Source organism: Ciconia boyciana, chromosome 6, assembly GCF_034638445.1.
Source record: "Ciconia boyciana chromosome 6, ASM3463844v1, whole genome shotgun sequence".
Taxonomy (NCBI): Eukaryota; Metazoa; Chordata; class Aves; order Ciconiiformes; family Ciconiidae; genus Ciconia; species Ciconia boyciana.
In genome coordinates, this window is record NC_132939.1 from 3,167,352 (window position 1) to 3,194,035 (window position 26,684).

Here is a 26,684-nt window from a genome sequence, read left to right on the forward strand (position 1 = left end):
AAGCATATATATTTAATAAATTCTTTTTGTATGATGCTTAAAACAACCATAAGGCTCCAAAAAATGGATTAGTCTGTCACTGCTTTTACTTTGTTCCCCTGCCATGTCAGTTTGCACGCGCTGGAGCACACCATTCAGATAGAGAGCAAGCGAGCTCTGGGAGTTGAATTTCTTTCCTTTTGAGAACCTGTGCACTGTTTTAATTCCAGTCTTTTATAATGTGGTTTTAGTCTTTTTTTTTTTTCCTTTTTTTTTAAAGAAAAAGGCAGTTAGATGGTCACACTACTTGCCCATGTTTTTTTAAAATTTATTCATAGGCTGTTTTAAACTCTCCTTAATTGTGGGGTGGCAACAAATAGCAGGATAAGAAATTCCTGCAGATTTTGTGAAAGTTGCTGGCTGGGTAGAGAAAAAAAAATAATCTAAAAATAGCATCTGTGAGGGGAAGGCAGCAATCTGAGCTCAACTTATTTCATCTGTCCTGTTGGCCTGAGAAACATAATCTGGCAATAGCCATAGAGGCAGGGTAAACATCCCGGGGCTCCCGCAGAGCTAAAGGGCAAGGTGCTGAGGGAAAAGTAAAGTAATAAGGGTAAGCATATAGCCATCCTTTCATTCTTTCCTCTTCCAGCTGTTTTACAGCCTTCCTGGGTCAGAAGTGGTGATTAACCAGCCGGAGCTCATGCTTGCTTTGTTCAGCCAGTGGTTAGGGGATGTGCAGGAGCCAGGGAAGGAGAGCGCCCGGGGCTTGGGACGTGTGGGGAGCTCAAGGTACGGGAGTCAAAAATGTGACAGAGGACGTGAGGTGGAGCAAAGACTGTCGTGGTGGTAGTTTGGATTGTACATTTACTTCCAAGATCTTTCGAAATCTGTTTTCATTTGTTTACAGAGAAACTTTTCTTCACTCAGCACTTCTCTATATTGAAAGCAGCCACTGACGTATCCTATTGCTACAAAATACAATCAGCTTAACTGCAGGAGGCAAAGATCTGTTGTGTTTTTAAGAAAATGAAAGAAGACATCCCAGACAATCATATCAGCAAAAATTAATCTATATTTTAGCTACATAACATCCTTTTGAACCAATGAATTGCTAACAAGAATTAGGTGCCTGGGATGCTATATTTTCTTCTGGTGTACAAGCCTAGGTAAGCCAGGCAACCTGTCTTACTTTTCCTGAGGTAATAGTTTTGGCTGTGGAAAAGTCTTTGGAATATCACTGGGACAAAACTGAAACAGTTCCTAAAAAATAACAACTTCCCTGTGGGAGCTATGACAGTGAGCATCTCTGGTTAACAAATGGTGGTATCTTCTGTTTCCACACGAAAGAGCTAAACAACGAAATTGCCCTAAGGTGTCTGTAGATTTAGGGAGACATGCTTGACCTCTGCTCCATGGCAGGATCTGCCCTACACTGGGACCTTTATGGATTTAGTTTCTCCAGTGGTTGAAGTGTCTTGTTTAAAAAAGGCATTTAAATGATCTGCTTCTCCATAGCGCTGGTGGGGCATAGGTTCTGTTCTTTTTGCCACTGTAGATACAGTCTTTCATTATGCTTTCCATGGTTACTTGTGCATTATTTTTTTTTTTAATCTCTATTCCAGAAAATTAGGTGACTTGTGCCTTATTGATGAGTCTCCAAGGAGTTCTTTGTCCCACAATTTATTAAACTTAAGTGCTTGACACCTGGGAGTTGGTTCTTCAGCTAGTGATTTCCCTTTGTTATTCCATAATGAGATATTTCTGGGTAGTTTTTGCATGAAAATCCACTTGCCAGAACCTTGGGAAGTTTTTTTCCTAATTCAACTCTTTATTTGAATGCTGTATAATTGCAGCTTACTGCTCGCTGTCAGAGGAGTTGAATCCATTGCCCTGGAATATATTGCGTTCTCAAATGGCTTTAGGGAGAGACAAACCGTGTGATGGTCTTAATGTCTTTTTCCTCACACTCACTGGCCTATACCTCTTATGCTCCTAAATACTGTGTATCGACCTACTACATTTTGGCTTCATGTGATTTAGCATTGGTAGATAAATAAGAAAGCCATTGAAATGTTTATGCTTTTTATTGACTTAAGGTGCTTTGGAGAGCAGCATTAATCTACAGTTCAGTGAAGCAGTAAGAAAATGAAATACTCCCTCAAGAGTTTTCTTTTGTAAATAGAGCCTTGCATTAAGCTGCTGTGAACTGGCATGCTTTCAGATTTTTGAATGCACTGTTTTTGTCTTCATTAGTAATTATAGCTGAGGGTAATAACACTGGAATTGTCCTTCATCAGAAATAACAATGAGACTTGATGATGTGGGTATGTGATGTGCTTTGGAAATGCTTGCCCTTGACCTCAAGCTTTAGGCCTGCCTCGCCACTGCCTGTCCTCTGGTGTAAACACTGGCTCCAACATATGGTCACCTTAAAATGCTAAATTAAAGCGGTAGCCTTTTATGCCTGCTTTGTAATCATTGTGGTGTAAATGACCAGACGGCGAAGAGGAATGAGTAATCTGGTTGTGATATTTAGTTGGCTCAAACTAAATCGTGAAACACAGTGGTAAAAAACGTTCTCGTAGTCCCTGCTGTTGTTTGACTATATTTACTTTGGGGGATCTGACTGTGAGACCATTATAGAAAATGTGTATTTGGGTATCTCAGTACAGTCACCTGGTATATGAGTGGCCTTGGCAAAGTCAGTTCACCCTTCTGTGCTTTACTTTTGCTTTAATGTCTTTTTTTAATGTGGCCTGACATTGGAATTGGTTGTTCTTTCTTTTATTCTTTTAATTGAGGATTTTTTTAAATTAAAAAGCAGAGAAGTTGTCTTGGGAGGTTTCTCATGGAAAATATGAAAAATAATGTTTACGTTTTTCTGGCCTCTGAAAACTGGAAGAGTATATGGTTACCAAGCACTGCAAAGTTTATGGTGGTCTTTTCAATTTTTTCCAGTATAATTTTTTTCCCCATTTTTCCATAGAATAATAATTTTCATTTCCTGGAGAAGCTTTTAGTTTGTGGGACAAAAAAAAGTCTTTTGCTGCTGTCGTTGGAAAAACCCAGAAGAAAAATATTTTGCTGTTCTTACTGTGAGACCTCTGAATACAAATGTCCTTACTTTGGAATAAACATTACTTTCATTTCAGCCTAATCTATACCACAGATTAAAAATGTTTCTAAAATCTGCATTGTATGTATACGTTGTATGTATAATAGACAGATTTTAGTAGTGTTGATATTAAAGGATGTTGAATGAGCCACAAACAACAAAGCAGCATCTGCATCTGTCTGGCTCCCTGTAGTATTACATTTTTTGGTTGATTCTGCTATTTGAAAATACTGTCTTTTATTGAAGCCTTACCTGTACAGTTTCTTGATGTACAGGTTGATGTTAGTTTAGCACCTATATTAATTTCCTGAAATGTCTTTTTACACTGGGAGAAATAGGCTTCAAAGCCAGATCTAGTTCTAAGTACAGTTTACAACAGTGCTATTTAGCAGAGAACCTGGTAATTATGCTGGGTTTTTCTGGATCCTTTGGGAGATTGGGTGTGCCTGGGAAGAAAGGTCATCTTCCCTTTTATTAGTCTCTTTTCTTCTCCTGTCCTTCTTCCTCTTCTGTAGTAAATTGGTAGCCAGATTTATTTCCATTACACTCTGCCTACCCACATAAATTACAGGAGGAAATAAAAGGAGGATAAAACATATAAGTTCATTGTTAAATTCATGTTGCTTCCAAGAAAACAAAACTTGTAGCTGATTCATTTTTAAGACTTTAACTATAACTTATCTTTTTCTCTTTCTCCTTTGTATTTGCAGGATAAAAAACTTGAACATGCCTCGTAGCCCAACATCAAGTGAAGATGAAATGGCACAAAGCTTTTCCGACTATTCTGTTGAATCTGAATCAGACAGCTCCAAAGAAGAAACTATTTATGACACAATTAGAGCAACTGCAGAAAAGCCAAGCAGTAGAATGGAAGACAGTCAGAGCAACACATTAGTGATTCGTATTATAATACCTGATCTGCAGCAAACGGTAAGGCATATTGCATTACAATTAAAAAAAAAAAAAAGTAAAATTAAATTACTAGCTTTGCTGGCTTCAATGTGCAGTAGATCTGTTCTATTTTCTTACACTTTTTTTGACATATTACAGGCAAAATTTATGTCGTGGTTTTTTTAATGTCTACATTTTTTACCCCAGTGGTATGTCTGACTGATTGCCTAAACTAAAGGCACCATCCCATCCAAGAGAGTGTATTTAGTATGTTAACTTGATGAAAGCTGTGATCATAAAGCAAAATACCTGTCTGATCTGCATTCAGAGGTGTTTGGGTAGAAGAAAGAGAATTAAGCATCTAAAGATCTCATCAGAAGATGAGGGATGAACCCCCAAATCACATGTTATCTCTGTGAAAGCCTCATGCATATATAACCCCATTTGTCTTCTCTAGTTTCTCTTTTCATGAGAGAGTTTGTGATTGACACTAGACTGGAGTCTAGCAGGAGGTCATCAAATTCTCTCTCTCTCTTTACCATATTAGTTGCCTTTCTCTGTCATCCTCCCACAAAAAGATATCCTTGTTAGATAGCTGGTGGCTTTTAGAGCATGAAGATGAGGAAAGAGAAGCACAAATAAATCTTTCCTTCCTCCTTTGCTGCTATGCCTTTACTGCATGGTGGTGTTTCTCAGACTTCCGCCCAGAGAAATCAACACACTCGGTTTGGAGGAAAAATAAAGCGTGGCATTGTACTGTTCCACAGTTTTTACAATGACATGAAATCACTATTTTATTCTCTCCCACCTCCTCACCACTCATACTGGAAACATATCAGAGAGGATAAAACGAACCTTTTCTGATTTTCCTAGAGGAGTCATTTGCAAGCTCATTTGTGGACCTATGGCTATATCTCACATCCCTAAGTCTATTGGATGAAAACAGAGACTTTTCAATAAAAGATTTCACCTCTCACATCTTACAGAAAGAATTGAACAGACTTTTCATTTGTTAAAAAATGTCTGATTAATTGAGTAAATGAGAATAAAAGTTTGGGGTTTTTTTAATTAAAAAAAATATCTTGGCTGTTCCTTACGTATTAGAAATCTACAGTCCAAATTCCTCACTCTTTCTCACAAGGAACTACTAAGTTATGTTTCTTTTATGGTTGAATGTGTAAAATTCAATGTCTGGAATGTCAGGAGCATAAAGTTGGAAAAGTTTGCTCTTGGAACTTTATAAGTGAAAGAATAATTGTCCTCCACAAGTGCTACAATAGAAATAACAATCTCATCCTGAAGAAGGTCTTGAGAGTTACTTACTGATTCTATCTAGAACCACAACCTGTCCAAGTTTGTGATTAATTATCTAAATTACCCTGGGCCTCCTTGAATGCCATTGTCGGGTTTTTCAATTGATGATAGGCATTAGACTTTTTTCATTTCAAACATGATTATAAAAACACATTCTTTTTATGGATGTGTGCTACATTCATCACTCTGTGCTGACATTTAAGATCTACATCATACTGTGCTGCCATTGAAGATCTATCTCAGATGGAATTATTCCTTTCTTTTTAATTAAGTTCATTTTTAGAATGATAGAGATGGCCTGTCTACAGGGTGACAGGGAAGAGCTGTTTTGACAGTGTGGCCTCAGGTGTGGTTATAGAGCTCTTTTTTTTAAAGCCCAATCTACACAGTGCTGCAGAAACTCAGAGAAATCTGTGTTGGAGTTGGGAGCGTTATCTCAAATTCTTGTACTTAAAAAATTCTTTTAGGTGAGGATTGCTGCTGGAATTACAGTACCACTCCTTTAGTTTATATGGTGTGAGATTAACCTCTACGAAGAGGGAAGTGGTGTGGGACCCGAGCTGGACAGGAAGGCTTCAGAGGGCAGAGCAGGACTGAGGCCACTGTGAGCCACACATGGGATTTTTATTAAATATTGGCTGAAGCAGTCATCACCTTGGGTCTTTCATTTCAGTATTGATTGAAATGCTGAAATCCACTGTTGTTGATCTTAAATTTAAAAGGATTTTGCCTGTAGTGAAGTCCTCTGTCAAGAGAAGCTCTGACTGGACATGGTTAGGATTTTATTGATGATCTTACCAGCTTGCTATATCTTTGACTGTGTTCGGTGCTCAATGAATAGATCCGGTAAAATGGAAAGATCATCTTTACTTGCTAGGTTTACTCTGCTGTTAAAAACGGAGAGATGTTAGCCTCCTGAAGCCCTCTTATTTCACTACTCTATTTTTTTAGACCAATAATAAGTTATTTATTGATACTATTGAAACTTTTTTTTTTAAATTCATTTTGTGCAGGAAATGAAATAAACCAAAAAGTACTTTTCGTTTTGTGTTTCATTTGTTCATTTTTATTGCTTTACTTCTTGCATTTTTTTTCCTTTTCAATAAACTCTTAATGAAAAGTAACTCAATTGTTTTAAACAGTTCTATAGCAGATGATCTATTTCTGATTTAATTTATCAGCCCACAAGCTCTTGTACGGAAGAGTGAAATCCGGATTCAGGTTTGCAAACAGGAAGACTGATAGCGTAAATGTAGTGTAGCAAAGTTTGGAGAAGATAATAGTTCATGAGCTGTGTTATAGCTACAAGCCAAATCCAACATACACCCCATTTGCTGTATAATTATAATTAATTTAACATAAGAGGTGTTTAAAATTAGTCTGTTTAATCAAAGGAGCATGAAATGACATCATTTAGTTTTATGTTTTTATTCTTTATTGTTTTTTAGAAAGTATCATCAAGAATATATTTGTTTAAAGGAAGGCAAGTGTAGGGTTTTAGATAAAACTCAACCCACTGGGAAGCTTTAAACCCCCTAGCTAAACTCACTAGGAATAAAAGTTTGCTCATCTACAGTGACTGTGGTGTAAATCACCTTTATTTCGTTGCACGTATGAGGTGAACACCAAGCATCATAAGTAGGATGTGCTGCTATAGAAAACTTTATAAATTATCACCCATTGTAGGAAATCTGTCTTGTTGCCCTTTTATTCTCATTTGAAACTTGAAAAGTAATGTAAACCTTGACAAGTTCATACGAACCTCTTATGAAGGCTTACTTTTCAGTTCTTCTCTCAATTCTTTTTTGTCGTCTTTTCCGTTCAGATGATAATCCAATGTATTGAAACAATAACTTTGCAGAAAGAATAATTTCTTACTGCTTTTGTGCATCATCTGTATTCAAGTAAGTGTCACCCTTAGCACAGGAGAGTGGAGAATATTTAAATGAGTGACTGAAAGATTTCCTGAGCTCAGTAAAATTACTGAGGGAATGGGGAGCATAGAAAGCCCTCCATATTCACAAACATATGTGCATAGGAGAGGGGGTAAAAAAGCGCTATTATCTGGCATTTAATTTCCTGATTTAATAAGCCAGGAGGCTCAGCTTTAATAGATCCTTTATGGAGGCAGGACACAGGTGTAATCTCTTTTGACCAGAAGCTTATTTGCAGTGCATCCAGCTCAGAGGGCTCTGGCTTGACGAGGACCCCTACTACTTGCTATTGAGATGGAAATGACATTTACTGACTAGTTCCTCCTCTCTTTGCAATAGCGGTGCAGGGTTTCTTGGCAGCTTAGGCAATATTCAGTTGTTTGCTCTTAACGAGAGGATGCTTCATCCCCAGGGCAGTGCAGTCCAGTGTCACGCTGTCAGCGGCACTGATTGGCGACAGATCTGCATCTTTCCTCCTTGGTAAGCAAAGTTGGCAGTCAACAGCCCCCAGCAGTTTGCTGCCCAAGGCGGCTGCCTACCTTGTGCTTAAAGGCAACCATGTCTGTGCATGGCGCCGAATGTCTTCTGGACATGGAAAACTGGGTGAACTAATGTGTCTGCGGTTTCCTCTATGATGCCTCACGTATCTGACCTCTCCCTGGACCTTTTTGGTCTGAATCCAGGGTAAGTCGTCTTCTATCCATTTCCTGTTATCAGCCCATGTAGGAACATATCACAGGTGATTCTGCCTATAACTGGAAGGAGTCTGATTCTTCTCCAGTAGCTCTGGTCAAGAAAATCTCCTTTGTGTGATATTCTGACGGTAATGTCCCATGTTTTGTGCTTAGAATTGCTCTTTTTCCTAGACTTCAAGAACAGATCTGTCAGCCAGTTGTTTTCAGGAACGCTTTCATCATTTTACTATCAACACATGGTGGTTGTTCCGCTCTTTTGTTTTATCCTATACTTATGCGCTCCCTCTGGGTTATGTTTAAAATCAAAATGCTCAGATTCATATGTTTTATTAAAATCTAATGCTGAGATGGGATTGGGGCTGCTGAAGACTTCTTTGAAATGCTTTCTGCCCATCTGTTTTGCTGCTCCACTTCAGTAATGGGCATTTACTGACTCCCTCCTCCCCTGTTTTTTTTTATATTGGACTTTCCATGCAAAATGTTGTTTGGTAAGTGGCAGTTTGGTAAAGCAACAGCTTAAGTTGTAGCTACTTTTTGGTTTTCTGCTTCTGCATTGCTTTTTATACTTTTGTATCCTTTCTTTACTTTTTCCAGTATTCATTGGCCTTTAGGATTAAGAATCTTTTCCTTTAGTGCTTTCCTTTCTTAGATAAAACACTTGTTTAGTTTGTGCAATTTTTATCTTATGAAGGTAGGAACCCACTTGTCACAACTGCAGCTTGAGGCACATTTTTGCTTAGGATGCCTCCATTTTTACTTGTTTCCAGTCTGTACTGCCATCCACTGCCTCAGATCTATTCCAGGTTTTCCTTTGCAACTTTTCACAAGTATTCTTCTGCATCCTGTTTTGTGACTGATTGTTCATTGCTGCTTTCTGTTTATAGTTGATCTTCCTTCTTTTTATCTTCAGTTTGACGATGGAAACATTGTGGGTGCTGCTGACATCTGTTCTTATGCCCTTGATCTGGACAGGTGATCTGACTTGCCAGCTGATGACAGTGTGGCCAGACTGGTTTTTTTGACCTTTCATCTCATGAATTCTGTGTTTTCTGAATGCATTTTGATGAAGGAAAGCGGTGCTTCCAAGAATTAAATTGAACACTGAGCATAAATCAGAATGAGTGACTTGCTCCATTTTTTTCATGATACCCAACTCTCATTTGCATTTTCCACTTTTTGGTTGTCACATCTTTAATATCGACATCTTCTATTGAAAGGAATAACTTGTATTTTGATATTCTGACAATCACATTTTGGAGGCAGCTGTACAAACTGTTTGTCACGGTTCCTCTGTCGCAGCGCAGTTCTGTGTGATTGACAACTTCATGAGTCTGATGAAAAAGATGTGTTGGTTGATAGATTGTGAACGGATAAATGTTATTCCTCAGAGATTCTGTATCATGAATGTTATTCCCATTGAATTAATATCTTCCCTTTAGCTGGAGCAGGTGAGCTATATTTTTCCCTTGCTTCCAGTCCTGTTGTGCTTAGTGACTTAGTCTCACCATTGTGCAGGAATGCAAGATTATAACTGACCATGTCTCTCATGATCCAAAGAGCTTTAATATCAAAGACACAGGTCTCACATTTCGGCAACCAATGTTGACATGCTGTCTTGCTGCTAGACTTGGATTTTGAGTGGCCTAGTGTGGTTTTGACAATGTTTTTTAGCCACTCAGGGCTTCTTTTTTGGTTCTTATTTGAAAGAACTGTTGCAATTTTTATAGTGGATGTAGCTTCCCTTCAAGACAAACTATCACATTTTATCTGGTCATGGGATGCAACAAAAAGGGTGGAAAGAATAGATCCTACATCTGTCAATGCAAAATATCTTTGTTTCATATGTGTTTCTGTAGTTCTTTGCCACTAAACTATCCCTATTTTTTAATATTTTTTTTTTTTTATAATAAGTCATTGCAGGTTAGAAAAAGTTGTCCAGCTTTTTTAACTCAGCTACTGTCTCATTTCCTTGTGGTGACCACACCATGTGCCTCTAATGAGTTCTTATTTATTTCATAACTACAGCAATCTGTGTGTAGATTCTGCTGTGATTCAACTGACTTTTCTCAGCGTAGAAAGTGTGGCAGTAGGTAACGGCTTGTCTACACAATGGAGATGATGACTGTGGTGTGGTCTCTGTCCTGGGAGAGCTGCCAGACGGGCAGAGAAGCAGCACAGGGGAGGTGTTCCAGGGGCAGGCTGATCTAAAATACACCTTATGCAGCATTTGAGTGGTCCTTCTTATCCTCTTGTTCAGCAGCTGCCTCCAAGAGAGTGGAAACAGCCTCCCTCTCTATCCTGCCTGGCTTCATGGGAAGCATAAATAATCACTTTTCTTACTAGTTTCACTTATCCGAGCCTGAGAAATTTTGGTAGGAAACAGTTGTTCAGTTATTGATTTGCCTTTTTACATCATTGGTCTTAATTCATTATAAATTACCAATGGGATTGATGTTTATTAAAATAAGTGCATTTTTGTTTCTTGTGAATCACTAGAAAAGCTAGGGCTGAGAATAAATTAGTTGGTGAAATTACTAGTTTGAAAGTGTTTCCGTATTTATTCTGCTGTTGAGGACTCTATAAAATATTGTAGCTGGTGTGGTAGAAATACAATAGTGGTATAGTTATCAGATAACTCATCTTAAAACAAGCCTTTGAGCTACTGTACAAAAAGAATTCCTCACTGCCTTTTCAGTCCAGTGAAAGTGGTTAAACTATTAGGTCCTGTCCTCATGCATTATATGAATGTGCCAGTGTCAGACCTGTGGAAAGCAAACTATTTCAGAAGATAAATATTGTGCATTACTGATGCAATGTGCATAAATACTGTAGAAAGATTTATTTTCCATTGAAATATATTCAGAGAAATTTGAAATTATTTATAATTTTGCCAATTTAGCAAATCTTTGAGAATTAGAAAAACACACCATTACCTGCAATATTCACATGCAATCAAGAACAGATAGAACACAAGAATAGACTGAACAAGATTGAATATGTTGAATTTTCAAGGTGCATTAAAAAAAGCAGACTTAGTTAAACTGCAATCAGAAGTTAGTGTTTTGTATTGTTAAAATCAAAGCAGTGTCATACAAGTCCAAAAATAATTTGTTTCATGTAAGAATTTAATGTAAGAAAGACTTTCCTGGAAAAAAAATACATGTAATTTCAAAATTATCTTTGCTTCTTCCCATTTTAATAGCATTTGTTATAATCTTTCAGGATGTGTGGAGAATGACAAGTCACTGCATAGTGATAAAGCATGTAGAAGTTAAGCTCATAACATACATTGTAGCTGACAATTTTTAGAGTTGCTGAAAACTGCTGATGTTTGAATTGGAACTTTATATTTTAGTTTGAATCCATGTAAGAGTCATGGGGCAAGTGAGGTTCAGAGCTGAAGGAACACAGGGATTTAAAACAGATTGTCCTTGCTGCTAAGTCAGTACCTTAACTACCGGGCTGTTCAGGAATGAAAATACTGTTTATAACGTTCTTTCTGTCTCCTTCTCTCCTTCCCTCCACCATTTAAAAACACCCAACTTTTCACAAAACACCTTGAAATGTAAAATACGTAAGGGGAATGAAAACTGCTTCCTAGCCAGCTTTATTTGTAACAAAATCTAATATCTCATTTGATTTCATTTTTATATTTAAGACTTTAAAGGATTAAAGGTATCTGTTATTTCCTAGGCCAAAGCATCACCTGAGCACATTTCAATAAAAGCTTTATCCTTCTTCCCTTACATACCCAGAGATGTCGTAATGTCAGTACTTGAGTCATATCTGAAAAGGTGCAGTTTGTGCAGGAACCGATGAAAGACAAAGCAAGTGGTAATTTTTAATAATTCATGCCCAGGAGCAGTGGAGCTGGACAGAGCCCAACGTTCACGAGCCTGCCTTGCTTTCTCGGGCAAACCCCTGTGAGATGCTATTGCAGCAACTTCAGTGGCACTGCTGGTCAGCATCAGTGAACAAAGGACCTCTCAGCATCAGTGTCTATCGATAGTCCTCATATCTGATGATTAATTCACAGAAACAGAGCCAAACTCCTCAACTTCAGTATGCTGTGATATTCAAAACCAGCTAGTCATCTCTGCTCTGATGAAGTGAATATATACGGAGGACTGGTTGACTGTAGTGTTTGCTCAGTTAAAAACAGTTGTAAATTGAAAATCCTTTGTGTCCTGGTTGTACATTTTACTGTTGAAAATATTTGCCACGTAACATTGGAATACTCAAGAAGACTCTGTGAACATATAAAATACTGTGACTTCTGCCTTTGAATTTGCTTTTCAAAATTCAGAATCGAAATATTCAAATGAATTTGTTATTTGATTTGTGTATGTGGGCTCAGAGATTACTTTCAGATGTATGCAGAGCTCGCCAGGATAAATATGTTTAGTTCTAAAAGATAAACTGCAACCATTCTCTTATGGATGGCCTCAGGACTTTAAAAAGATGCCAGCAGATGCTGCAGAGGTGAGCACTGCAGAAGCAGCTGTGGATAAAGTTAAAGGAAGCACTTCCCTCTCTTCATAAAACATCAGTCTTATTTTTACTTGCTCTTCTGTTCTCTTATCTCTATGTACAATTATAATACAAAGGGTAGCAGAGGTCTTCAGAAAAGGCCTGAAGAGCTGTTACTGACATTATTACTGTAGCCAGAATTACAGCTACACTTATGGAAATGTACTGATTAAAGAAGATATATCTGTTAAAATTTTTCTTTGGCCCAAGTGCAATCCCTGCATCCTATGTTGCATCATGAGGGGACGGGGACGTCCTTGGAGTGGGCAAAGAAGGGACTCCTGTGCTGTAGCTCTGCTGTGGCAGCTTGGTGTACAAGCCCTTCTCATGGCCAGTATGGGGTGAGTCAGCTGCACCGTATGTTCATAATGCACATCAGAGGCAACAAATTGTTTCTAGGTATTGCCATCTGCTGGTAGCTCGTAGCCAATGACTGCACCGTAAGCTACAATTGCAAAATTCCTACATTTTTTAAATTTGAAAATTCCAACTCAGTAAGAAGCAGAGAACTGGAAAGGATTTTCAAGGTTTTCAAGTCCACTGCTGCTTCATGTCATATAGTTCCTCCCATAAACTTACCCTAAGATAAATGCAGCTTAAAATGAATTAGAATTCTTTCCTGAATGCCCTTTTTTTGGTGAAATTGTTGTGGATCAGACTGATTGTCAGAACCACCTAGAATCAAGTGGATGGTTAAACATCTTGTAACATCCCTTTCACTTGGCTTTTCAAACAGGTTTGCCCCGAAGGTGTTCTTTCTCTGAAGAAGGATATGGTCTCTGATGTTTATGGAAGGACTTGAAATGTCCTGTGTTTTCACAGGACTTGTGCATTAGTTATTATAGAGGAATGTGCATCTGAAATATAATTCTGTTGATGTATGTTTTGTCATGGAATTTGTAGGTTTACTGTGTATGTTTGTATATATTTATGACATTTGTAAATTTTAGAATGTAAGATATTGTTTAAATGTGTTTTCATTAATTAGATTTTTTTTAATAATTTCTCTTTGCAGAAGTGCATTAGATTTAACCCAGAAGCTTCAGTGTGGGTTGCAAAGCAACGAATTTTGTGCACTTTGAATCAGAGTTTGAAAGATGTCCTGAATTATGGACTGTTCCAGCCTGCAAGCAATGGTAGAGATGGGAAATTTTTGGATGAGGAACGACTTCTTAGGGAATACCCACAGCCAGTGAATAAAGGAGTTCCTTCACTAGAGGTATTTTTAGATCTAATACTGAAACACTTGTATTCTGATACAAATTACACAATAAGCTGTATTTGAGGTTTCTACATATATCTGAATTGGGAAATAGGGATCAGCAAGTCTGAACTGAACACCAGCACTTCTGTGAGCAAGGGTTCAAGTTGCTTGGTGGAGCTGTTCCGTGTGTTATCCCCGAAAGGTTGCAAAGAATCCGTCCCTCTGGGAAATTTGATTTTGGAGTCTTCCTCTGCTGAGGACCTGGGAGATGTATCTTACTCTGTGATTTAATAAAGAAATGTAAGGTTCTGGATTAAGCTTTTGGGTCTCTGATTAGGTTTGCAATAGTAGGGTAGCAGTTGCTGAATAACCACCCTGTGCTTTCTCCCAAAGAGAGGGTCTTTCTTTCTCAGTGAAGCCTTTCCCCCCCCCCCCCCCCCCCCCCCCATCTAGTTCCCTCTGTGCCCTACTTCAGAGTGCATAGATTTCCTCTGGCTGTCTCCTGGAAAGGCAGTAAGGGAAGAGGGAGTGTGTACGTGTGATGCAGTCACACGTAGACACTGGAATTTCCCCCCTCCGTTGTTCGTGCAGAGGCTATGCAGCTGGGGGATAAACTGGGCAGAACTATTATGGCACTGAGCGAACATGGAGCAGAGCCAGATCACATTGAAACACAGTATAGCAGGAAACTGGGGCATGAAACTAGTATTTAATTAATTTTGGTATTGCTTGTATGGTGGTACATCAACCACTAATAATCTGCAGTTAATAGACTTACTCCGCTATAACACAAATCCAAGAAAAAAGAACCATGGTCCGGAGAAGGTTTCAAGTTCTAGCTTTTCTAGCAGTTTATTTCAGAGATTCAATCACTGATGTCCATATTATAGCCATAAGCAGACTGAATAACCACTTTATTTTTTCTGTCATGTTCTGTTTCATGACTGTTCACTGTTTGCAAAATTCACTGTTCGCTGCAGCTAAAGGATTGCAATTCAGGGGTTAAAAGTGGTGTTGTGAAAAGCTGGTATTAAAGCCTCATTCAGTACAGTCTCCTTGCCCAACAGACGTGCTGCATTCTTTGAATTCTGTGTAGTATGATTAGATAATAGTAAATTATAACTATGTAAACCACATGATTTTTGCCAGAGATCTTCCTACTCTGGCCATAGGGTAGCAAACTGTTCAGGCTAAAATGTGAATTTTAGCCAAAAAAAGAGGCAATCCTCTGAACCTCATTCACAGGACCAGTCCTGTTAAACATCAAGAGAACTATTCCCATGTGTAAGTTCTGCCTATGTTGATTAAGGGATTTTTCAGGAACCCTTTTTTTAAAAAAAAAAAAATTTCAGAAATGCTAAGCTGATATATTGAAATATGTATTTTTTTATTTAACATGCCTTCCCAGTTCTTCTTTCTGCCTGAGACTATAAATGAAAGTGCACAGGTACCCTTAGGGAAAAGCTCTTTTCACTGTAATTCTTGCTTATTTATGTAGATTCTAGAGGCTGATCTATTTTCCCATACACCTCCACTGATTTCAGTATTTTTGTACAAGATATGAATTTTGCTTACATGAACTGTAAAACTATGATGCCACTATGTTAAGCAGAGTGCTGATTATTAGTGAATATTCAAAATGAAATACTAAGCCTTTTTTAGAATTTTGCCTAAACTTATATCATCATGTATGATACTTTCTGGTACGGTCAGAAAATTATATTATGAGTTTTTAAGCAAAATAGGACATTTTAAATGTATTCTTTTTTTCATCCCTCAGTTTCGATACAAGAAAAGAGTGTACAAACAGTTCAATCTCGACGAAAAACAGCTGGCCAAGCTTCATACGAAGGTATGCCCGATTTACTGCAGAAGTTAGCAATTGCTGACTTAGCAAAGCAATGTGTCTGAGAAACTGGAAATAAGGATGAGTTCATTACCACCTGGGCCAATTGCTGAACAGCAAACAGTATGTGCTTCCAGCACCAACAGCAAAGTGTGAATTGTGATCTGGGAATTTCTCTCATAGAAAAATTCCCATGATTGACTCTTCCATATATATACAAGTAATTTTAAATCAACCTTACTTTGTAAATGCAATGTGCTTTCAGCATGCTGCAAAAATGCCGATCTATGTCTTTAGACTCATTTGAAGGTCAGAATAATAATAATGATCACTATACACCATCCTAATTTCTTACTGAATGAATCTTTCAGTCATTTTTTCCTTAAAACTATGAAAACCAGAATCTTTGTTTGACTTTTGAACATTATAAACCATAGGGTTTATGCTCTCAGTATAAAGTCAGGTTCTCCAGGAATGTGAATTAGCTACTGTTCAATGATGTCAATGGATATTGACATCAATTGACAGAATATTTCACTTTTAGTCAAAATTTTGTTTTTAAAATTAGAGGATGATTCATTTGTCACTTCTTGTTTCAGGCTAATTTGAGGAAATTTATGGATCACGTCCACCATCTCTCAGTGGAAAAAATCACAAAGATGTTGGACCGAGGACTGGACCCAAACTATCATGACCTAGAAAGTGGAGGTCAGAACAATAAAACTAGCAGCATAAAGTAGTACCTTGGGTTTGTTCAACCTAAATTGATTAACAGGCTGAATCTCACACATTTTCTGTTGCCTTCATAACTCTAGGCTAATGGATTTTGTCTGTATGGTTTTGCTGTCCAAAGGAGAAAATGGATAATTTATGATTGTCGTTGAGCAACATTTTTAACTTACCATTTTTAAAGCAAGTGTCCTTTATTTTATAAATTTGCTCACCTTTTTTCAAGTACGTGCTGTTCTCTTCTTTAGAAACACCCCTAACTTTGGCAGTTCAGCTTGACAATACAGTAGAGGTGATAAAAGCACTGAAAAATGGAGGAGCACATTTGGACTTCAGAGCCAAAGATGGAATGACAGCTCTGCACAAAGCAGCCAGAGCCAAGAACCAAGTAACCCTCAAGGTAAATGCTTTTGGTAGCAAATTATACATTATTTTATAGATTTAAAAAAAAAAAAAGGAGAAAGTTTTCAGTTAATTACTGTATTGTCCTCAGTGGATCCTTTAATATGTGCTTGTTCTAGTGCTTTCTTGTGGCTTTCAGATCTTAGGATTTGCTTTCAATAAAGGGCCTTTTAATTTCTGGGGTTTTTTTGTAGGCAGAAAAAGTGGTGAAATTTAATCTTATTCATTCATAGATTGGGAAAGATCTGTCTGAAGAAATATGAATAGTGTTAATTTTGCTTATCTCTTTGAAAGCAAATGCCAGTGGCATGGATTACACATTATATCTTAACACAGTCTCTTCTGTTTTCTTTTGTATTTTAACAGGTATTCTTAAATCACCTTGACATTCTAGATTAAGTCTTATGTTTATGGCTTTTTCTTATTTCCTTTTGACAGATATTCAAATTGCATGACATTTTTGATAAAGCATCTTGTAACTGAAGAGGTGAATGTGTTGCAAAGGCGATGCGGCATTTTCGGAACTGAGATTTCTGAACTTAATGGGAGGATGTGAATCGGACACTGCCACTCATCCTTTCCTTGCTATCCCTGTAGATTCCTTTAGATCCTAATTCTTCCGAGGTCATTTCTTGCTTAACTTACTCTGTGCCGCAGCCCATTCTGTCAGCTTATAAAGAAGTGAGCAAAAAATATATGTTATGGCAAATATTGACCTTGTAAATACTTTTTCAGGTAGAAAAGTCCCTTTATAGTTAGAAGTCCCTCCAAAATACATTTTTCACAGTTGGTGGTTGCTTTCAGACCCTTTTAGAGCTTGGAGCATCTCCTAACTACAAAGACAGCTGTGGCCTGACACCACTGTACCACACTGCTGTTGTGGGAGGGGATCCTTACTGCTGTGAACTGTTACTTCACGAACACGCTACAGTCAGTTGCAAAGATGAAAATGGATGGCAAGAAATTCATCAGGTAGGAAAGATTACTTTTTGTTTGGAGTCGAAGTTGCCTGAAGAAATGTGCCATGTATGTTCTGTGGTTAAACGCTGTTCTGCAGGCTGTTTGGATATGTTTAGTCCATGCACATACAAGTATGGAATTTCTTCCTTTTTCTATTTGCTTATTACTTTGCATCCTGCTGTGGTAAATTAGAAGTGGAAAATGTTCCAGTGGAGTCCTGTAACTTTGAAATCCTATGGTCATTGTGGATTTTGCTGCAGAAATTGCACTAGTGATATTTATGTAATGGACTCTTGGAAGTTTAGCATCCTATTAGTGGCACTTCAGTAAAAAAGTATAACTCGATCTTTTTGTTAGATGCTGTTTTAGTCTCCTTGGTAATGCTTCTTGTGTGTTTGTCAGAGGTACTTTCTCCTTTTTTCTGTGGTGAACTTTACAGGAAGGTTTGGATTCAGGATCCTGCTGCTAGGATCCTTTGGTATGTTGCACTGAAGGATGTTAAACTCTTACAAACTCACAGTTTGAGTCAGTTTTCATTCCCTGCATGAGTGGAAACTGGGATTCTAATGGTTTTTCTTTTGCTGTTTGTACAGGGGTTTTCCTTTCCTCTCTTACACATTCAGTGTGTGGATAAAGGTGGTAGCATGCTCTATAGAGAAAAATTGTTTTAAAATAGTAATCTTTCGAGGTTCATGGTGCTCGTGGTACCTTGAGCCAGCTATGGTGCCAGAATTCATCAGGCACTGGCACCTCTTGGTCAGCTTCACCAGAGCTATTGGAAAGGTAGACCTCCTTCCTCACCAAAGACCTGAACTGTACCTCTTAAAAAGACCTATAATGTTTGATAAGGCATTTTCTGAAAAAAGCTTTTTCTTTGAACTCTCTTATCTTGTCTTCTCCAGAAACATCTGAATATTATGCAACAGTTGTGTAAAAATGCTTTATTAATTTCTCTTTGCATAGCGATAAACTCAGTAATTTACAAAGTTTAAAGATTCTAGCAGTCCTAATATCATTGCAACTATTTTATGCCTTTCCTCTGCATGGATGAGTTTGAGTAATCATAAAAAATGGAGCTGATGTAGTATGATCAGATAAATAAAGGTACGAGTAATCAACCTTACAGGCCTGCTTAGGTCATCTGGGCTCGCTTTCTTTTCTGTGCACTAATCTTTTTAGTACACAACAACTTTTCTTCTTTTCTTTGAAAGAAATGGGAGATAACTTTGGTATCCAGGTTTGGGCAGGGATCTGTGGTTTTCACTGCGTAAGTGTGTTCAGATTGAGGTCGTTTGGATCCATCTCTAGTAGGAAAAAAAAGGATTAATTTACTACCATTGTTTCTGAGGATGTGGAGGAAAGGGATTGTATAGGTCAAAGTATTACCCCATCTGGACTCCTTGAAAATATAGAGAAAAATTCCCTATTTTGAAAACGCAACCTTATACACATACAGTTATTATTTCTTGTAATGAAACAGAGCTTTCCAAACCCATTGTATTGGTTGTAATCCTAAATAAATCAATGTTTACATCTGGATTACTGGCAATCTGTTTTCAGTAATCAATAATACAAGCATTCCTCAGCGAATTAAGAAAGATGGTGATGTGATACACAAACCCATATGTTGTTGTCTGTGTGAAGAAGGCAAAGTTACCTTGCATGGCAAGGAAATAATTGGTAACAAGTATATTTTTCATTTTGCTAACACAATCTTTAACTGTAGAAGTCAAGCCTCTGGGTTACCCTTATAATAAAGGGGAAAAGGTAAGGTGGCAGTTCATGCTGTGCTAGGATAGTAATAAAAAGGATATCCTCTGGAGATACCCGTCTTTCTCCGTTGACCGTACTGGAGAGCCCCGATGAGTGGTTTGGACAGCTCACCTACCACGCAGATCCCTCTAACAAGGGGAAATGCATCTCCCCTGTGGTAGTTGTCTTCCAGCGCCTTCACATAAGCTGACTAAGCGTTATTGTCAGATTGGCAAAGAGGAGGCAAATCCTGCTCTAGCAAAGGAAGCAAAGTGGAGAAAGGGCCTGGTTTTAATCCAGTTTCTTGTAGTAAGAACAGAAAGTTGGGATTAGTTCTTGTGTTTTAGGAGTTATTTTAATAATTAGATCTGCACATTCATACCTAGATGTTGAGTGACTTCTAGAGACTAGACAGAATTGGTAATTTATAGCTAATTGTGCATTTGCTCTAATCTCTCGCATAGTAGCGGTTTGGCACTGTTTCTCCCTTTGCTTGTTGTTGGATGCTTGCTTTCTGTTGTCTAGCTTTAAAATGTTCCTGTTCTAATAATAGCTAGCATAATGTCTCCATTATTTTGGCAAATAATTTGTAAATGAATAAACTATTTAATAAACACTGTTTTTTCCCTTTCTGTGTGTTGAAAATGGAGGAGAAAAGATGTAATGGTTGGGATACTAGACTGGGATTTGGGATGTATCACAGATTTAATTTGTGTATTGAGCAGTACACTTAATTTTTCTGATCCAAGTTGCAACATGTGTAGGCTTGTAACTCCCACTGAAGTCAGTAGTAATTAGGTTCTTAAGACAGAGTGAATGGCTTTGTATACCTGTATCTCTCAGCTTAAATTCCATATTATTATTCAGAAATGATACTGATCTGAGATGATACAAAATTAAAAACATTACAAATTGGGAGGTGCTCAGTTGGTGTGCCATAGAGAAGATGGTAGTCAAGTAAATGAGGCTGATGAATGGAAACACTGTGATTTTTCTCAAACTTATTTGCTAATCAGGAAAGTTTCAAATTTCATTGGAGTCTTGTTCACAGAGCTTTTATTTCCAAGTATTCAGGGTCTAACATTTTATTTGTGTGACTGATAAAGTAACTCTTGAAGATTTTCCCTCTTTTGGATCAGTGCCCTGTGTATACTGTGCGTCTACTTGACATCACAGAATCAAGAAGGTTATTGAATTTTGGCCAGATTTCCCCAAACTGTTTTCACACCTTAAAGGCAAGCTTTAGAAATCTGATCATCTTCAGTGCCATCTAGTGGGCAACTTTCCGAAGATTACCAGGACAAAAACCCTATCTTCTGTTAGTCTGCTTGTCACATTTGACAGTTATGAATATTCATGGATAAAAAGTGTCAAACTTTGTATTTTCTTGATACCTTAAATTGCCGTTCCTCAAATAAGCAGATGCTTAAACTTATGCACAGAGTTGCTGTACCTGAAGTGCGCACATTGGTGTTTACAGGCAGGTATGCACATCTGGGTGTTAGTCCTCTCATTCAGTCCAGGGGCGGTTCTAAAAATTAGACCCTAAGTAAAATAGCATCTTCTCTGCTAAAAACCTTTACCTGGAATGCTTGTCTAGATTATATAACAACCAAAATATGAATGCATCTCTTTAACAGGCTTGCCGGTATGGACACATCCAACATCTAGAGCACCTCCTCTTCTACGGCGCCGATATGTGTGCGCAGAACGCCTCGGGAAACACAGCGCTGCACATCTGTGCCCTGTACAACCAGGTGAGCTGGCACACGGCTCCTCTGCCGGCACACCCAGCACCGCAGAGTCATACTGTCCTCCTTCAGTGACATAAAGGTCCCTGGCGGGAGCTGAGGGGTGCCTGGGGTCCCCTGTGCGTGGCTAAGTGGGGAGGGATGTCTTGCTTCGGGAGAAAATGGGTCCGGGGAGCCCAGTCCTGTGGAGACTGGAAACCAGTGCTGTAAGAGAATGACCTGTAGCCAGGATAAAAAGGCATAATTGAGGAACAAATGCTAAATCTTTCACGTCCATCCACAGAAACAGAGGCTTGTTGAATTTTCTGTTGAAGCAGTTTACTGGTTTGGTGTTAGGTTTTCTGAGATGCAGTTTCCTCCCTTTTAATAAATGAATTTTGGGATAAATTTCCCATTATTATTGATCTATAGAGGCAAGTTACACTGAACAAGAGCGTAGCTCATTATTTTTCATTTGATTTATTTAATATGCAATGAAGTGTTACAGTTTTTAAACTGAGGTCTTCGAAACTAGAAAGAACATAATTAAAAACTATATTATTGGTATTTTATTCACTGATTACAAATAGGGCTGCTCATTGTAGCTAGCAAGAGTATACATATTAATTAGAAAATAAAACAACACCATGTACTACTGACATATTTTTTTTTTTAGTATCATATCTGAATATTTGTTTCCTATTCAGAATTTATTGCTGTTTTGCTGGAACTTAAATTAGAATTAAATAAAAAATACTTGGAAAATACTGTGGAAATGTATCTGTAGATTATACAGAAGTTATAGGATTCTCTGCTGTTTACAACTTGTGTAGTCATTTACAAATAATAGAACCATTTGATTTGATAGCATTTTATACTCTCTTTGCATGGATGGGATGGGGAGGGAATGAGTTTTACAACTATGTTAAAACATAGCATATATAATGTTACATTGAATTAGGAAAACACAAGTCATGAGATGTGACTGTAACTAGTGAAACGTCTGTTAAAGCATCTGCTTCTTAATTAATTACCATCTTAGTTTTTTTTCAAAAGTCTTGTCAAGACAGATTCCTCATTTAGACAATTAGATCTAAAATACCATCAACTTTTTAAAAAATAGAATTTGGGGAATAATTTGACATTTTTCAAGACTGTTGGCTTGATGTGCCTGTCATAATTGATATCAATTCATAAAGAGTCTAGCCATACAGATTCCCTCTTAATGCTGATTATTTGAAGTATGCAGCAAATCAATGGGAGCAGTACCTCTATGGACTGCTTCTTGCTCGCTGTCTACCAAGCGTCTTCAACAGGCTGTCAAGTACCTACATCAACTAGTTTAAGGTTAGCGATTGTTTCTTTGCTCAGCTTGGATGGCTTCTTGCGACTGTAGGCATACAAAGCTCTTGCAAGTTGGCACTTGTTAAAATTCCTAGAAAATTTTGCAGAGAAATGAAATTCACCTTCATCTCAACAAAAATTTTGCATTTAGGCTTCACATCAAGAGCTTAACATGTGTAACTATCAGCACTTCTGTTGGAAAAAAAATTTTAAAGTATTCACTATAACCTCATTTACTTCACTTTTCCTGAGTAAGAATTTTGAAGCCAGGACCATAATGTGCATATAAACTTACAAAAAAACCCAGAGATGAGTTCATGTTTTTAACCATTTTATTGCAGTGTTTTCATGACTATAGTTGTTTACAAGATCATCTACTTTTAGCAAAGGTTATGCAGTATGATGCTGAAATTAGAATAATCCTGTAGAATGACAGTATTTTTCATGTAGATGTGTGTTTTTCTCCTGACCTCAGTGGAAAAAATTATTCTGTAGAAGACTTTAGAGACTCTAATTGAAACTGCATCTATAAATTTGCAAGTATTTTCATAGTCATTAAGCTTCGCTTTGTGAATGGAAGTTTAACATCTTGTGACTACACTGTCATGCTTCTGTTTTCCTTAATCAGGTATATGTGAAAATAAAAAGTTTGTCTCAGGGTGCTGTGAACAGTAACCTGTGCTGATTTTTTTCAGTGTCCCTTTTTATTAAAAGTTGTTATTAGCTAATGTGGAAGGAACTGTTGGCCTTTTCTGGATGGAGAGGATGGGAAGGACAGCAGTATCCTTTTACCTCTTGATTCCTGTAGATGGAGTCGTTACCCATTTGATTTTTCCCTTCCAGTCTTCCCTGGGGAATTTTCTTGGGATACTTTCTGAAGTTGGTAATTCTGTTTTCCTGAGTGTCAGCTAAGTGCAGCTCTGGATGAATTCTTGTTTTTTAAAGTTATTTCGTGGCCATTCAGTAACTGAGTAAAATCTAGACAGATCTTATGCCTCTGTATTTTGCAAATAACAACGCTGGGATGAAGTCTGCCTTTTTTCAGTCAGCGGATTGGATTCTATATGAAAACTGTTTAGTATTAAGTCAGGTAATTAGCTCTCAGACAAAAAATGGAATCTAATCTGCTGACAAGCCCACGCTTCTCTGTGAAATTTTTTAATCTTATGAAGTCTAAAAAGCTACTGCATATTCACTTTATGTATGGTATAATGAATGAACAATACTAAGCTCTCAATATCAGAAGTTACTAGGTTGTCAGAGCTAAAGTATGTGCAAACAGGAGTTATGGCATTCCTAGATGGCACCTTACAATGGAGAGCTCTAAAATGTGGAATTTCCATTGAATTAAAGGAAAAATAATCAAAATAATTTCTGGTGGTGACCTTTTTGCTTATTCTCCCTAGTTAATTCCCCTTAATAGTGGAAGGATGGAGACGAGACAAAAGGGAGAGAAGATGAACTGAGCAATACCTGGTGGAATAGTGGAATAGTTGTTACTATGGGAATATAATATAGTGTGCAAACCTGACTCATTTAGGAGTCAGTCCAAAAGGAATTCTTGGAAAAGTAACCCTGAAAAGAACTTTTTTTTTTTTTTTTCACCTGGAGGTCTTCATCTAGATCGCAGCACATTTACTTCTTTTGGATGATTGCTAATACAGAACACAGAAAAATGAAACCTTTTGACATTTTACACCTTGCTCTTGGTCGTCTTATGTTTAGAGATACAGAGAACACACCCTAATGTGTGGATTTCAGTGCCAGCAAGTGAGACTATCTCAATTAATTATATATCATTAAAAACCTACCCTCTATGAGATGATTGTTAATATACCGTCTTGAGATACGATCCATTCTGTTCTTTCAGTCTGTTATACAAAATAGGAAGTGTGGGAACAAAAGGATATCTTTTTGGAGTACTGAATCTTGGTGAAAGGGTAGGATAACCTCCTCCCTAGATATATTTGGGACAACCCTGTGATGGAGAGATAAGGAGACTTAATGGGATCAAGAATCTGGCATAATAAATTAGAAACCACAATGACAAAAATTATTTTAAATCATAATTTCTGTGCATTCACTTGTGACTCAGAATCTAGTAAAGAAGCTTCATTTCTGTCACTAAAATAGCTAAATTATATGATTATTTTCTCTGTCTGCAAAGTTACTGTTAAAAGTGAAAGGTAGCACATTGAAATACCTCATTAGGTAGGACTCGATAACACAACGTGACAAGAAAACTGGAAAGCACAACAAAATTAATAGAAATATTTATGATGAGGAAACATAAAAACATTTTGAAATGTGAACTGGTTTGCAGAAGGTCCTAAGATGAACATTAAAGGTGACAGGTGGGAAATATAGCCTATATATGGATCATCAAAAAGTCTAGTATTCTGAGCACTGTGCCAGAACCGCAGAGGATTTCTAGCAGGTTATGGTCAGTCATATTTTACAGCAGTGCAGAGTAGCAACTTAAGCAATACACTGAATCGGTCCAAAAAAATTGTTTTTAAGGGATTTCGTTTGCAGATGTCCTCAGCTCAGAGAGCCTGAAGCTATACTTTTCTCTTGTTAGAAGGGCTGTATTGGGTTTGCATTGTAACTGTTAGTATTTTTTAGGGGAAAAAAGAGAAGGTAAAACTGGTCGGTGCAGTGTGTATAGCCAGACCAAATAGTTTCAGGTATATTAAAAAAAAATCGTACATTAAATGTTTAAAATTGAAGATAGGCTGAAAAAAACAAAATAAGTGCATGCAAGTGGTAGAACTGCTTTGTTTAATTTTTAGCAGTAGGGGAGGATATCATTCATCCCAGGTACTCTACTGTACTGTGAACAGTACTATTTTCCCTACAAAATAGGCAAAAACCATATGAGAGTCAAATTTCATTTTGAACTAACACATTTTCTGTAAAATCTGATTTGTCAAGTATGGAATTTCCACAGTACGGCTTCTTAAAAATGTAATAAGTTGTTTACCTCTACATTTTTTTTACATTTGCATATTGTTTCTACTCTAACACACTGCAAAAGCACCTAAAGCCTTGTCATATTTAAGGTACTATTTTAATAACTTAATTTCTCAGATTATCTATTTATTTTGTTTACTTCTTATCTAAGGAAACATATACCAAACAGCAACACATCTCACAGCCACAATGCCTCTTCAGTAACTAAAGACCCTTATTAACAAGTTTCCTCTTCTGTCATTTTCAGGAGAGCTGTGCAAGAGTGCTGCTGTTCCGGGGAGCCAACAAGGAGATTAAGAATTACAACAGCCAGTCTCCATTTCAGGTAAAAAAGAAATACCCGTTCCCCCTGCCCCCCAGAATTATTTGCAAGAAAATCTCACGTGAACTTGGTTTTGTGGAGAAGTTACTCTGCACAAGGCTGAAAACGGCTGTAGAGTAAGAGAACTATCATTTTGGAAACTGTGGCTTTTGTGTAACGCAATAAGTGAAGATGTCCTGGAATAATCAGGAATGAGGGAAAAACACAGTCACTCTTAGCTGTTCTGGCAACACTGTCAATGAGTTTGAGAATTATATGAGCTGTCGATGACAAAACATGAAATCATTGGTTTCCTGTGGTCGGATATGCCTTGCTTTGTGATTATCTCCAGTCCCGTGTAAGAGAGAACCAAAGAGTGTCTGGGCAACTAAGCTTTGCTTGACCCCTGTTGACTTAGCCAGAAAGAAGCTCTTCCCTCCTTGGATGTGAGGCCAAAGAGCTGGGCTAAGTTTCAGGGATGGGGTTGATTTAATGCACTGTCAGTGGTAAAAGTTGAAGCTGTCATCTATGTCTCCAAAAGAAAACGAAGTCTTTCTTTGGATTAGTCAAAATTGACTAGATTTTTTTTCACCATTTTCTTATATTAAAGTACGTTCAGAAAGCTTAATTAAAAATCCAAATGGAAGGAAATTGTTTGTCCAAAGGGTTGTCAGGTATGCCTGACAACCTTAAGCCCTTATTTCTGAAGCAGTCTTAATTAGCCTGGATTTCAGAGAAACATTCATAATGCAAACTGACATGTGAGAAATAGGGATGAAAGCTGTAATGTTTTAAGAAAAAGGAACAGAAAGGGTTTTTTTCAAGTTACAGAAAATAGTGCTGCTGGAAGAACGATGGCACAGTACCATTAAAAGGAACTGTCCTGTTGTGAAACGTGAGGGGGCTATTTCCCCAAACCAAGTAGTCTTTCAACCAAAAGAAATCCTGATTCACCTTTGCTTGTTGTCTCTTTCCCATTACA

General features: G+C 37.6%; 1 protein-coding gene across 1 annotated transcript in view; it reads left to right on the forward strand.

The window, feature by feature from the left end:
* Positions 1–3,823: 3,823 nt before the first annotated feature.
* SHANK2 (SH3 and multiple ankyrin repeat domains 2) overlaps positions 3,824–26,684 on the forward strand; it is a 319,794-nt gene continuing 296,933 nt past the window's right edge. Inside the window, exons 1-8 of the mRNA XM_072864803.1 lie at positions 3,824–4,027; positions 13,477–13,680; positions 15,446–15,517; positions 16,111–16,219; positions 16,489–16,640; positions 17,447–17,614; positions 20,995–21,111; positions 25,649–25,726. Of these exons, the coding sequence (XP_072720904.1) occupies positions 3,824–4,027; positions 13,477–13,680; positions 15,446–15,517; positions 16,111–16,219; positions 16,489–16,640; positions 17,447–17,614; positions 20,995–21,111; positions 25,649–25,726 (1,104 nt within the window). The remainder of the gene's footprint in view (positions 4,028–13,476; positions 13,681–15,445; positions 15,518–16,110; positions 16,220–16,488; positions 16,641–17,446; positions 17,615–20,994; positions 21,112–25,648; positions 25,727–26,684) is intronic.